General features: G+C 36.7%; 1 protein-coding gene across 7 annotated transcripts in view; it reads right to left on the minus strand.

Moving 5' to 3' along the window:
- Positions 1-6257: 6257 nt before the first annotated feature.
- The window catches only part of RAP1GDS1 (Rap1 GTPase-GDP dissociation stimulator 1), a 275737-nt gene continuing 267515 nt past the window's right edge, over positions 6258-14479 (minus strand). For all 7 annotated transcript variants that reach the window (XM_077142767.1, XM_077142766.1, XM_077142770.1 and 4 more), the window contains one exon: positions 6258-6935. In XM_077142767.1, coding sequence (XP_076998882.1) covers positions 6808-6935 — 128 coding nt within the window. In that variant the 3' untranslated portion in view covers positions 6258-6807. The remainder of the gene's footprint in view (positions 6936-14479) is intronic.

Below are 14479 nucleotides of genomic sequence, written 5' to 3' on the forward strand. Positions count from 1 at the left end.
CTCTAGTGGGTCTCTGTAGGTGTGCTCCATTCCTTTTAGGAGGGCAACTCTTGATAAGGGGTAAGGGGGTGGTGGGAACAGTGAGTGGGTATAAATAATCTAAAGCCTAGATCTGGAGGGAAGTGCTGCCCTCTCCCCACCCCCACCCTTCATGCCTTGCTACCTGTTGTGGTTTCCCTTAGGAAACTGGGGAGGGCTTGTTTGGATAGTGTCCAGGAGGTGACAAAATGTGGGGGATCAGGTAGGGTATGAAGACGCTGGAGAAATTCTGCTACACTGAGAAGCTGATAAGGATCTCTGAGGAAGAAAGGAATGGGACTTCTGATTTAGGATAGGGCAGAGAGCTGAGACTGACCACCTAGCATCTGAAAATGCTCACAACTTATACCTCTGAGGTTTAAAACTCAAAATAGGTCAAATACCCAGTTGTAAGAAAATGACTAAATAAACTATGGTACATCCATATAATTGAAGAATAGCAACCATTAAAAATGAGATTTATGAAGCGTTTTTAATGTGGAAAAATGCTTATTGTATAAGTGAAAAAAAAAGATATTGCTACACATGGTATAAAACTTCAATTATGTAAAATACATACAGGGCAGTTGCTGTGGGAAAGTATGCCAGATATCATTTTGAAACTGCCTCAAACATTAGTTGCAGGTATGACAAATCATGCATTTTATAGACTAAGTTCATAGACTAATTTGTTCAAATCAAATTATGAAACATTCACATGTATGGTTAATATCTTCCTATATAGTAAGAGGAAATAAAACTTCATCAGGGGGATTCAGTGCATTTCACAATTATCCCATGTCACAATAATCCTCATGGGAGAAGAGGGCAAGAAGAAGGAGGGGGAAGCAGTTATCAGTTTATGAGATTATGAAGCTAAATGGCAACTCTGCCTTGTCACTTCCTTTGACTTCTGCTGGGTACTAAATGATGAGAGCTGTGAGTGAGAACAGAATATGATTCATTAGTGACTCCTCCCCAACTTTTCTTCCTACACAACAAAGGAAGTCACTGTAGGAGAGACATGGTGGTGGTTGAGTTGCATTCTGGAACCTTCAAAAAGGGGGCTGGGATGCAGAAAAAGAATCATGTGAGCTGATGTTTGGTTTCATTTGAAGTTAGGGGCTCTTTCAGACACTGGTAGAAATGGAGATGGATCTGAAGTCAAAGCTACTCTGGTTCATATCCCCTCACCCCTTTGTTCACCCTGGAAGGGCAATTTCCAGCTCTTGTTTTTGGTTGCAATCTACATTCCTCTATATTACTTTAGGATACTATTCAACCTTCCCACCCTTCTCAAGTTCTAAGTAGTTTTATGTACTTGTCTGGCGTGCCTATGCTAGACATGGGGTGCAACTGAGGTGCAACAAGCTGAGCAGTGTATTTCTGAAGAGGGGAATGAGGGCTGCCCTTCTCTGGTCCCCCAGGTGGTAGGAGGATGCTGACATCGGAAGAGCACTATGTAATGTCCAAAGAGAAGGGTTTTCATCTTCAGGATTCTTCAGGATGGCTGGGAATCAATAAATGTTTAACTATTGTAATAGTAATGTCTCAACTATACTTAAATAAAAGATCAATTTAAAGTTTATATCTGAAGCCTGGGTTAAGGCTTTAAAAATTTTACTTTTAAGATAACAAGATCTAGTAAAGATCTTTAAAATTATTTAATGAAACATCCAAAATCTGAAACTAACAGGATTAGGTTTTTCACTTTCCGGGTGGAGATAAAAAGTTATTTTTTTTAACCTAACCATGTGACAAAATTGTCTTTATAAATGTCCTTGTAAGTGACCAACACTAATACCTTGAAGTTCTACTTACCTCTGAATCTGACTTTAATTCTATATAATTAAGCAAATTAAAAAAAAAATTATATGCATGCTTACTCTGAAACCACTGATCTTTGAGTCATGGACAAATTCCCAGGAACGTGTTCTGAAACTGGGGGTGAAGATGAAAGCCATGTGTTTTCCAGGTTGTACAGGTGTGCTGGTTTGAAAGGACGTATGTCCCCTAGAAAGGCCATGTTTTAATCTAAATCCCGTTTTGTAAAGGCAGAATAATCTCTATTCAATAGTGTATGTTTGAAACTGTAATCAAATCATCTCCCTGGAGATGGGATTTAATCAAGAGTGGTTGATAAACTGGATTAGGTGATGACATGTCTCCACCCATTTGGGTGGGTCTTGATAAGTTTCTGGAGTCCCATAAAAGAGGAAACATTTTGGAGAATGAAAGCGATTTGGAGAGAGCAGAGAATGCTGCAGCACCATGAAGCAGAGTCCACGAGCCAGCAACCTATGGAGATGAAGAAGGAAAATGCCTCCCGGGGAGCTTCATGAAACCAGAAGCCAGGAGTGAAAGCTAGCAGATGACGCTGTGTACACCATGTGCCCTTCCAGCTGAGAGAGAAGCCCTAACTGTGTTCACCATGTACCTTCTCACTTGAGAGAAACCCTGAACTGCATCAGCCTTCTTGAACCAAGGTATCTTTCCCTGGATGTCTTAGATTAGACATTTCTATAGACTTAATTGGGACATTTTCTCAGCCTTAGAACTGTAAACTAGCAACTTATTAAATTCCCCTTTTAAAAGTCATTCCATTTCTGGTATATTGCATTCCAGCAGCTAGCAAACAAGAACAAGGTACAAGTCACTTCTCACCTAAGCCTTCACTTCCATGCCTTAGGTACCCTATTTGCTCCATTTTTACTACTTGAAAAATTTTGGTAATGCAGGACTGAGGAAGCCATTTGAGACACTTGTGAGAAGAGGGCACAGCTCAGTACATCTGCACAGTGATCCTCTGGTTTGCTTAGTTGTAAGATGCTCTACTTTTCTCTATGGAAACACCACACTTTTCTCTATGCGACAATACCAGTCATTAGGAAAGCTAGGGACCAGGGGAGCAAATGCTGGAGACATCAGTTCCTACATGACTTAAGTTGGTCTTATTATAACTTGGATCCAGTATATAAAATTGTCACCTTATTTTCTATTTAGTGTTATAAATGGCAGACAGATGTGTGTTATCCATTTTCAAAATGTTGTTAGATTAGGATCTCTGTAGTCATAGCTAGAAAGCTCAATTTGGGAAAAAAACTTTGTTTTGCTTCTATGCTGAAGTACACTTACTGCACTACAGTTTGATTTCTAATGACATGGTAATAATACCAATAAATGCAAATATTATTGAGTTACTACCATTATTCCCATTTCAGAGATGAAGAGGTCTGAAACAGGAAGAAAAAGTACTATAGTGGGGATATACATACAAGGCCTGCTCTGCTGACCTGGCCATCTTAGTTTCAGGGGAATGAAATCAAAGGGCTATGTGTTCTACACTGGGACTGACAGGGTGCTCCTCAAATTATTAAAAGTCATACTGCCTCCCATTTGGCTGTTGTACTTTGAATTGCTTCAGCTTGGAATTCTGCAGGGGGAAGAAAGGAGTCTAGTTTTGGCCAAAAGATATCATAATTCCATTTGAACTTACCTTGAATGTCTAATTTCAGTTGTCACAGAAACCCTGGGAATAGGGATTATTAAACTCTCATATTAAAGAGAAACCAGGCCAGAGTTTAGGTAATATGCCTACTGTCATACAGCCAGTATGTAATAGAACCAGAATGTGGCTACAGATTAGACAGTATCCAAAAACCATACTCTTTCCACTGTATCTCACTCTCAGAGGATGGCTATCACATTTCACTCATACACACCACTGAAGCATACACTGATGGAAGTTACGTGAAACGTAATTATGTGTGCATGAAGGTGAAGTTAGAGAGGACATCTGTGGGGAAAAAAACCCTCAATTTTCCTGGCTACAGCTATGAAAATTCACCAATAGATGGTATTTTAATAGAAACTTTTATTTAGCTTTTGAATAGAAACTCGTATAATTCAAATGCTATAGTGTGTGCTATAGCTTCCTAGAGTTAAGAAATGGGTTTTAAACTTACGGATTCTACTAACAGATGGATACAAACACTAATGCTCAACTATTTGCCTTAATTAACATCTGGATGTATTTATCCTGTATATTTAGCAGAATTAGATAATAAGTCTTCTAATGTTACCACAGAGCATTTCTCTTTGAAATCTTCTCAGGCAGGGTTTCTAAGAAGACTTTATACTAATGCTTGCATTGTGTTTCATCCAAAAAGAAATCATTTTAGAATGGAAACACATTTATCCTTATCTCTATTGCTATCAGATAGTATGCCCAAAATATGTTTTATCTAGGAAAATGCTGAATTATGGGCCAGTGTTTGATTAAATTTGCTTTGAGCACAAGGTGGTTACAATCTGGGTGGGTGGTTAGCAAGTTCCCAGGGAGCTGATACAGGGTGGGGAAGGCATGCTTTAATGCATTTCACTCAGGCATCTTCTCATTCCTGGCCATTTTCATTTTCTCCTATGCTCTAGTCCTGGCATTAGATGATAGTTAAAGCCTTATATGCTTTTTCTCCCATTTTGAGACAAATTTGGAGCCAGTTATTGAGAACAATGGGGGCTTTCCATTATTTTGCCTAAGACTCACTCTTAGTAGCAAACTAATTTAAATGGCCTCTAGAACTAATTTGGTGCCCCCCCCCATCCCCATCTTAACAGTAGCGTCTCCAGTCTTTCTGTATTACAACTGTTAATTTGAATTGCACTTTGTATTGCTGGAGACTGAAATTTCCTAGTATATCAGCAAATTGATGACGGGCAGCTGGCTCAGATGGTGGTTTCCTCAAATCTATTCTAAAATTTTTGGTGCCTCTGTTCTGAAGTTTTCTGAATAATGCTTTTTAGCAGGGACAAGTACTTTTGATTTTAAAAATTCTTCTAAAGTCAAACTACCTAAATCTCAATTTCCCAATCAATCAACCTAGAATTAATTTAGGCAGTCTGGAAGCTTCATGGAACCAGAAATTCGTTCATTCAACAAATTCTTATAGAGCACCAATAATGAGCAAGCACTGTTTTAGGAACTAGAAATATATGGAAAATGTAAAAACAAACCAAATAATGCTGTTATAGTTTGATATACTATTTATTTAGTTAGTTATTAATATGGACAGTCTATTAGGTAACATTACAGATGTCTTTTCAAAACCTATAATAAAATATAGCCCACTATCCGCCCAGGAGAAGACAGAAACAAGGTATTTCTTACAGTAACCATAGCATAAGAACCCACAAAAGTCCCTTTCTTGGACATCAAAGGGAACAACAATCAGTCCAAAGGTTCTTTATCTCCAATGGGGTTTTAAACTTTCTAAAATTACAGCTGTTTTAGAGTCAAAGTCCAACTTAGATCACCCCATAGAGATGCGCAGCATCTCATGCTGGAGAAGAAGGAGCTTCTGTCACTCTTTGACAGCCCATTCTTCTACCCTGCAGTTGTTCCATATTGGATCCCATCCTCCCTTTTAAGCCAGTTGTTGAACTGGGGAGAAGGTAGGTAGGTATGTCACCGAGATGTTTTGATTAATTTACAAAGACTGTGTTTCAAAGTTGTAAAAACTCATTTGGTTGTGGTAGTAGCAACAAAAAGTAAACCATATTTCACTAAGGGGGCCTTTTCCATCCCTTGAGTCTTGGCCCTGTTACCTTTTCTTAATAGTCTTTAAGATCTACTGTAGTTCTCAGTGGAAAAGGAGAGGCAGAAAACGCGATCAGCTACTGAAAAGCAGCTATCTGCAGAATGAACTGGACTGGCTACTATGGCTTTTGTAATTTGCCTTCCTTTCTTTTACCTAGACAAACATCTCTTAATCTTTCCTCCTATGTCCTGCTAATTCTACCAGAAGATCTTTTTAATCCTTTCATAGTCCTTTTTAGACTATGAAAGATGAGACATTTCCCTTTCAAGTTGAACAATGAAAAAAACGGAAAAAAAAAATTCATTCTCCATTCTCCCATGAGCTATACTCAATTTCCTCAGTTGAAAATAGTGCAAGTGACTTTTAAAGACAAGTGTCGGACAATGCTGATTAATTGATGGAAGAAGTTCTGAGGTAAAATTGCACATATTTCAGAAGCTAAAACATAGGAAAAAATAAGAAACACTAATATAATAGTGTTTCTTCAACCCTTATGTTTTACACTGAAAACTACAAATGTTTTCAACATTGGGTTACTGCTGGCAGCCAATTAAATATGGAATAAAAACCTTTAGGAAGTCTTGTCAAGTTTTTGGCAGTTTCAGTTTTTTATGCAGTAAAGATAAAGGAGAAGCCATAGGGTGAAGAATGAGAGCACTGGAGTTTTATTTAACTCTAGGTACCATGGGTCTGAATTAATAGGTAAGCCTAATGAATGAGCAGCCATACAGTTTTTTGGTCACTGTGCTTCCCAAGCACCAAACATGGAACAATTTTTACTACTCCATTCCATCTTTAATAAGCTAGACAGATACTGCTGCATTCCTCTTTATTTCTAGTTTACCGAAACATAATTATGCAGTTTGAGTATGTGGAGCAAGTCATTATGTAGTACCAAGTTTACATCATCATAGGACTACAACATGCACATTCTACTTAATGTAGCTCAAGCAACAGGAATACAAGAGAACAGTTATGAGTGGACACTTGTTTTTGATAAACTCACGTTCACACTAACAATGGTTTAGAAATCTTATTTGGCCGGTACCTACAGCAGTTCTTCAGTTGGTATTGGAACATTACACGCATGCACAAGTGATACGGTAGAGAATGAAGCAGAAGAGGCAGCTGGATGGAGGACAAAGGGGAAATTAGAGATGGGATGAGGCCGTGTAATAGGAAGGGGCAGTTCTCAGCTTTCCACAGTAAGTCTCTGCTCTGTGAGAGAGGCCTGTTGAGCAACACTTTTGTTCTCATGACTGCGAAGTTTTGATATAACATCTAGAAACGCCAAATCCTGTACCTCCTTGTGTAGAGCTTCTGGAAAACAAAAATAAGACGGCAGATATGCTTCTGTTGGTCATTCTAATTTTACTGTACAATCATCAAAAACATGTATAGGGTGTTTATTTTGATGAGTTATAAAACTAGGAACAATTCTGGAAAACGACAGCAGTAGCCAAGCAATACCTTTTGTTGGGATATAGTGTAATAAAAACAATTACAGAACCATTACTTGCCATATTTATAAAGAGAAATCAGATGTCAAGTTCTTCAGTCTAAGGCTGATTAATGAGTTATAATTAAACATAGCTCCTTGTGGGATGCCAAGTTTCAGTTGTATTCCTACTTAACCCTATCACTAGTTCTAATATGAAGTCCCATGACTTACAGAAAAATTTTAAGATCTGTTCCAAATGAAGTTTGCAGCAAATGAGAAGTTTATACTTCACATTCTTTCAACAAATTTTTGTGACATTGAGTTGCATTTTAGATTTCCTATCTTCATGTTTCTGTCTTCCTTGCCCACCTGTAAAGAACTCCTATTAAGACTTTTTTGGAATTCCTAACTGGGAAGAATGAGGTCAAGTTTAATTCAATTAGAAATCCCCAAACTGACATGTTTATTTTGATAAGACCGAGTGATAAAACTAGGACCAATTCTTAGGTGACTTAATTTCTTTTTCTAAAGTCACCATGTAACAAATTCTCTCCTTCCTTTCACAGCATCAGCCAAATGTCAAGAACGCTTACCTCCAAGCCATGTGCCCTTGTGCATTTCCTGATTCTTGTACATTTACACTTTGCATTACTCTCATTCTTTTTCTTTTTAACATATGAACCAATTTCTAACCAAGAGTATTTTCAGATAGCAGAAATACAGTGTGAACTTATGGTTTTGCTGACTGCCCAAAGGAAAAGGCTGGATCCAATTATTAGAGATAATTTTATCAAAGTAACTGCTTTTTGAAAGCAAATTTAAATATTACAATTGGACTTTTCATGTCTCCCAATCAAAGGAGCAGCTATATTAGTAACTAAAATGTAAGGAAGCAAGAGGGTATGTGCTAGGGCTTTACCTGTTTATCTCTGTGAGTACCCTCGACCTCACCTCATTTTCCACCCCCATCAACACTGCCTTAGTTTGGTACAAGTCCTTCAGTAGGGTTTAGGGATCACAGCATCATACCAATACTAAGGGAAATTTTTTCAATGAGCTTTTATTTAATCAAAATAATACACGGATACAAAGTTAAATAGTAATGAAAGGTTTTATAATGATAATAAGCAGTACTCTATTCCTATGACTCTCTATTCTTAAGTCCTGCTTCCTAGAGCAACCACTTTTAACTAATTTATTCTGATATTTATCTTATTTATAAATAATATACTATTATTTCTCTATCAGTTTTGTCTATTATCCACTGATTTGCAACTACAGAAGATAAAAATTCAGTTTATTTGTACACCTCCCTCAACCTCCTCTTTTCCTAATTTTCCAAAACCATTATATTACAATTTGAAGTTAAATATTCATTACATACATTACTGTGACTATAAACTTTTTGTTCTCAGCTGAACTACACAGTATATTATTATATTTTCTTTCTTATACAAATAATTTTTCCTAAAGTTAACAATTCTTTTTTACTGTTCTACTTAATTTTTTATATCGTTATCATTGATTCTTTCCTAAACTATCTGAGAGAAATCTAAACTCTTCATATGGTCAAAGTATCATATAATCTAACTTTTTAAAAACAATCTTTCTTAAACCAGTCTAATTTAGAACATATGCTCTACAGGCTGGCTACATATTAACCATAATTCTTAAATTTGGGCTTGAAAATACTTTCTTTACCAAATGAAGTCTAATGAAAATGCTTATTTTAAGAGCAGCAATCACTCCTTGCCAGGAGACTGTGATGGCATCATTGTTACTCCTTTTAAAGCACTTACCCTCTAGAAGATAGAATACTGAAGGAGGGAGTTTGGGGTCCTAGTTAACAATGGCTATGAATGTGAATATTGACTCTATCAGTGTTTCCCTGCCCACGTCCCCTCAGCATTCCTGAGTATCTGTCCTTGGGTAAGAGGACCAAATATCTTTATAAGGAAGATATGGGTAATGGTGACAAATGAATTATATGAACTCAAGATATGCCAATAATACAGAAGATGAAATGGACTACTTTTACCTAAACCTCCCAATAAATATAACTACAGATCCTATACACTTTTACATAAAAATAAACACACTGGAAGGTAGAAAAAAGGAAGGCCCTTCCCAGTGGCTGGGAACACTAGGACCCAAGGAAGGATATGGTAGTTCGTACCCTGGTTTTCCTTTTTGTCTCATTATAGCCCAGATTTGGACTGAAAAAGCCAGAAATGTCAACTAATGCAGACAAAAAGCCTCATCATAAGCCTGCTCTCTCTAGTTCTTTGTTCTTAAACTGCTCTCTCTAGTCAAAGGACCAGTTTCTTAAAGACAAAAAACTTTTAGACAATAACTGCTCTATTTCAGTCAAATACCAGAGAAGAAACTGTGGTCTGACCAGTATTCATGCCAGGAAAGGCCGAGTGGGGACCTTAGACTTCTCATTAGCCAGGCTGTAACAAGGTGCCCCAACCCCATGCACTAAGATAGTAATCAGAGGAGAGCAAGTATGAAGTCCGAACTTCATCTCTACCAGGCAGTAATGGGGGACCCAGCAATGAGGTCAATGGAGACCATGTGGGGTCCTTCCATGGGCTACCTCCACCCATAGTAACAGGTACCTCTGTAGAGGAGGTCTCCTGGAGAGCTGGGACTCCCACCTACAGCCCGCAATAATGAAGAGTTCCCACAGTGGTGCAGAGAAGGCAACTGACAAGATTCAACATCGTTTCCTGTTGAAAACACTTCAAAAGATAGGAATACAAGGGAACTTCCTTAAAATGATAGAGGGAATATATGAAAAACCCACAGCTAATATCATCCTCAATGGGGAAAAATTGAAAACTTTCCCCCGAAGATCAGGAACAAGACAAGGATGTCCATTATCACCACTATTATTCAACATTGTGTTGGAGGTTCTAGCCAGAGCAATTAGACAAGAAAAAGAAATACAAGGCATCAAAATTGGAAAGGAAGAAGTAAAACTATCACTGTTTGCAGACGATATGATACTATACGTCGAAAACCCGGAAAAATCCACAACAAAACTACTAGAGCTAATAAATGAGTACAGCAAAGTAGCAGGTTACAAGATCAACATTCAAAAATCTGTAGCATTTCTATACACTAGTAATGAACAAGCTGAGGGGGAAATCAAGAAACAAATCCCATTTACAATTGCAACTAAAAGAATAAAATACCTAGGAATAAATTTAACTAAAGAGACAAAAAACCTATATAAAGAAAACTACAAAAAACTGTTAAAAGAAATCACAGAAGACCTAAATAGATGGAAGGGCATACCGTGTTCATGGATAGGAAGACTAAATATAGTTAAGATGTCAATCCTACCTAAATTGATTTACAGATTCAATGCAATACCAATCAAAATCCCAACAACTTATTTTTCAGAAATAGAAAAACCAATAAGCAAATTTATCTGGAAGGGCAGGGTGCCCCGAATTGCTAAAAACATCTTGAGGAAAAAAAACGAAGCTGGAGGTCTCGCGCTGCCGAACTTTAAGGCATATTATGAAGCCACAGTGGTCAAAACAGCATGGTATTGGCATAAAGATAGATATATTGACCAATGGAATCGAATAGAGTGCTCAGATATAGACCCTCTCATCTATGGACATTTGATCTTTGATAAGGCAGTCAAGCCAACTCACCTGGGACAGAACAGTCTCTTCAATAAATGGTGCCTAGAGAACTGGATATCCATATGCAAAAGAATGAAAGAAGACCCATCTCTCACACCCTATACAAAAGTTAACTCAAAATGGATCAAAGATCTAAACATTAGGTCTAAGACCATAAAACAGTTAGAGGAAAATGTTGGGAGATATCTTATGGATCTTACAACTGGAGGCGGTTTTATGGACCTTAAACCTAAAGCAAGGACACTGAAGAAGGAAATAAATAAATGGGAGCTCCTCAAAATTAAACACTTTTGTGCATCAAAGAACTTCATCAAGAAAGTAGAAAGACAGCCTACACAATGGGAGACAATATTTGGAAATGATATATCAGATAAAGGTCTAGTATCCAGAATTTATAAAGAGATTGTTCATCTCAACAACAAAAAGACAGCCAACCCAATTACAAAATGGGAAAAAGACTTGAACAGACACCTATCAGAAGAGGAAATACAAATGGCCAAAAGGCACATGAAGAGATGCTCAATGTCCCTGGCCATTAGAGAAATGCAAATCAAAACCACAATGAGATATCATCTCACACCCACCAGAATGGCCATTATCAACAAAACAGAAAATGACAAGTGCTGGAGAGGATGCGGTGAAAGAGGCACACTTATCCACTTTTGGTGGGAATGTCAAATGGTGCAACCACTGTGGAAGACAGTTTGGTGGTTCCTCAAAAAGCTGAATATAGAATTGCCATATGACCCAGCAATACCATTGCTGGGAATCTACTCAAAGGAATTAAGGGCAAAAACTCAAATGGACATTTGCACACCAATGTTTATAGCAGCGTTATTTACAATTGCCAAGAGATGGAAACAGCCAAAATGTCCATCAACAGAAGAATGGCTAAACAAACTGTGGTATATACATACGATGGAATATTATGCAGCTTTAAGACAGAATAAACTTATGAAGCATGTAATTACATGGATGGACCTAGAGAACATTATGCTGAGTGAGTCTAGCCAAATACTAAAGGACAAATACTGTATGGTCCCACTGATGTGAACCGACATTCGAGAATAAACTTGGAATATGTCATTGGTAACAGAGTCCAGCAGGAGTTAGAAACAGGGTAAGATAATGGGTAATTGGAGCTGAAGGGATACAGACTGTGCAACAGAACTAGATACAAAAACTCAAAAATGGACAGCACAATAATACCTAATTGTAAAGTAACCATGTTAAAACACTGAATGAAGCTGCATCTGAGCTATAGGTTTTTTTTTTTTTTGTCTGTCTGTTTGTTTGTCTTTTTTTTCTTTTTTTTTTACTATTATTATTATTTTCATTTTTTTCTCTATATCAACATTCTATATCTTTTTCTGTTGTTTTGCTAGTTCTTTTCCTAAATCGATACAAATGTACTAAGAAATGATGATCATGCATCTATGTGATGATGTTAAGAATTACTGATTGCATATGTAGAATGGAATGATTTCTAAATGCTGTGTTAATTTCTTTTTTCTTTAATTAATAAAAAAAAAAAAAAAGAGTTCCCACAGTGGGTGTTGGTAAAGACTGAGTGGGGAATCTGGACTTTTTAACCCCCCACCCTCAACAGTAATGAGCCCTCTTCCAAATGAATGATATTAGAGAACACTAACTACAACAGAAGGTTAAAATAAGATCCAGAGACTCATAATAACCAAAATAACCAAAATGTCCATTTTAATAGAAAATCACTCATCATACCAAGAACTAGAAGACATAAGTTGAAGGAAAAAAGACACTCAACAGACACCAAGACTGAGGTGACAGAGAGGTTAGAAATACCTGACAAGGATTTTAAAGCAACCATGATAAAACTGCCTTAGTTTCATTTCTCACTATTTTATAGATCTAAAGAATTTTCTTTCAAGTGGTAATCTTTTATTTATATCATACCAATATGATTAGTAAAGTTAATGAATCATATTAATCAATTGTTCTTTCTGCTTAAACTGCAAACAGTAAAATCTGAATCTAGTTCACTCTAACTAGATTCTGTTTGTATACTCAAAATTATTACTGCTTTTCTTTTATCATGGAGGACAGCTTTTCCTAAAGAAAATTATACCCCAAATTCCATAACTACTACTTTAAATATTACTATTTTTTGTGATAAAAATGTTGGCTTCTCACAAAAGAAACTGATCTGTGTTAGTATAAGCCCTTCTGCACTGATATTTGAATGTAACTTGGTATCTAGACAGACTTTGTATATTTATATCAACTGTAAACAGCTGACCAGCAAAATGTCTATAAGACAGTGATGTCATGAAATGCGAATGTTACATTTAGCAATATACTGTTTACGTAAATGATGAGTTAACTATAATGAAGGAAGTTAAGGGTATGAAAACTAACAGTTTCAGATGTTGGACTAGGCTGTGTTACTCTAGAAACATGTTCATATTAGGAGCATGAAAGGGTCTCTTTAAATTGACTTTATGAGATATTACTCCTCTAAGTATCAGAATTTAGATATTTTTCTTCGGCTTCCTTTATCAAGGTAAGAAAGCAAATGTAAAAGTAATGTGGCTAACTCATGTAACAAATAAGGTATCAGTGGCTGAGACAAGTTCAAATAGAGTTGAGAGACTACTCTGGAGGTCACTCTTATGCCTGCTTCAGTTAGACATTGCTACCTACCATAACTTGCCAAATACCAACCTAAACTATTTCTGCCAATCCTAAAGAACACCTAGGGTGTAACATAAGATTCTACAAAGGTTCCATGCACTAGGTTAACTTTCCAGAAACCTACAACCTCCAGATGGGTCCCTGGACCAGTTAAGTCCTGAAATGCAGAGGGGCCAACCTCTTCCAGAACATCAACTAGATCCATCCCCCTGTTCCAAACTATCAACAGACCCTTACTACCTGAAAAAGTTAAAATGGGCATAGCCCAAATACTCCTAAAGAGGGGAAGAAAGATCAAAGGTGATGATGCAGTTTTTACAGAGAAGGTAGGGTTTAACAAACGAGTATGGTGGCTGAAATATATTGATATTTCTTTTAGTCTCCATTATCTTAGATTAGGTAGAAGTAAAAACCTAAAATTATGGAACTGTAACCCATACCAAACTCTGAAATCTGTTCTACAACTAATTGTGATGTGCTTTGAAATTTGCTGCTTTTTTGTATATATGTTATTTTCACAAAAAAATACTTCTTGTAGCCTCCAGTGTTTTGGAGCAGCTAGAATGAAAAATCTGAAATAGTGGAATGGTAACCCATAACAAACTCTGAAATCTGTTCTGTATCTACTTGTTGAAGTGCACTTTGAAAATCATTGCTTTTTCTTTCTTCCTTTGTATGTATATTTAACAATAAAAATGTTTTTTAAAAAGTACCATCAAATCACATCAAACACAAATTAAGGTTTGTGTTTTAAAAAATCAGAATTTATTGAAAATAAAAGAAATGTAAAAAAAAAAAGTAATGTGGTTAATGCAATTCAGGAAAATAAAATACTCCAGTCAACAAACACTTATTGAGCACTTACTCTTGTACTAAATGCTATTTCTTGCTCTTCTAGCTGTAAAAAAAAAAAAAAAAGGGGGGGATGGGGGACAAATGCATTTGTGTGTTGGTTATAGTGGAGATGATCTGCTGAACTATGGTTCTCCATAATTCTTTAATTGGGCAATTATTAACAGGTTTCACTTTATCCTGACACAAGAAATGGTTAGAAAGCCAAATATACCCTATATAACAGGAGCAAGTAAGAA

The sequence above is a fragment of the Tamandua tetradactyla genome, chromosome 24 (genome assembly GCF_023851605.1).
Source record: "Tamandua tetradactyla isolate mTamTet1 chromosome 24, mTamTet1.pri, whole genome shotgun sequence".
In the NCBI taxonomy this organism is placed as follows: domain Eukaryota; kingdom Metazoa; phylum Chordata; class Mammalia; order Pilosa; family Myrmecophagidae; genus Tamandua; species Tamandua tetradactyla.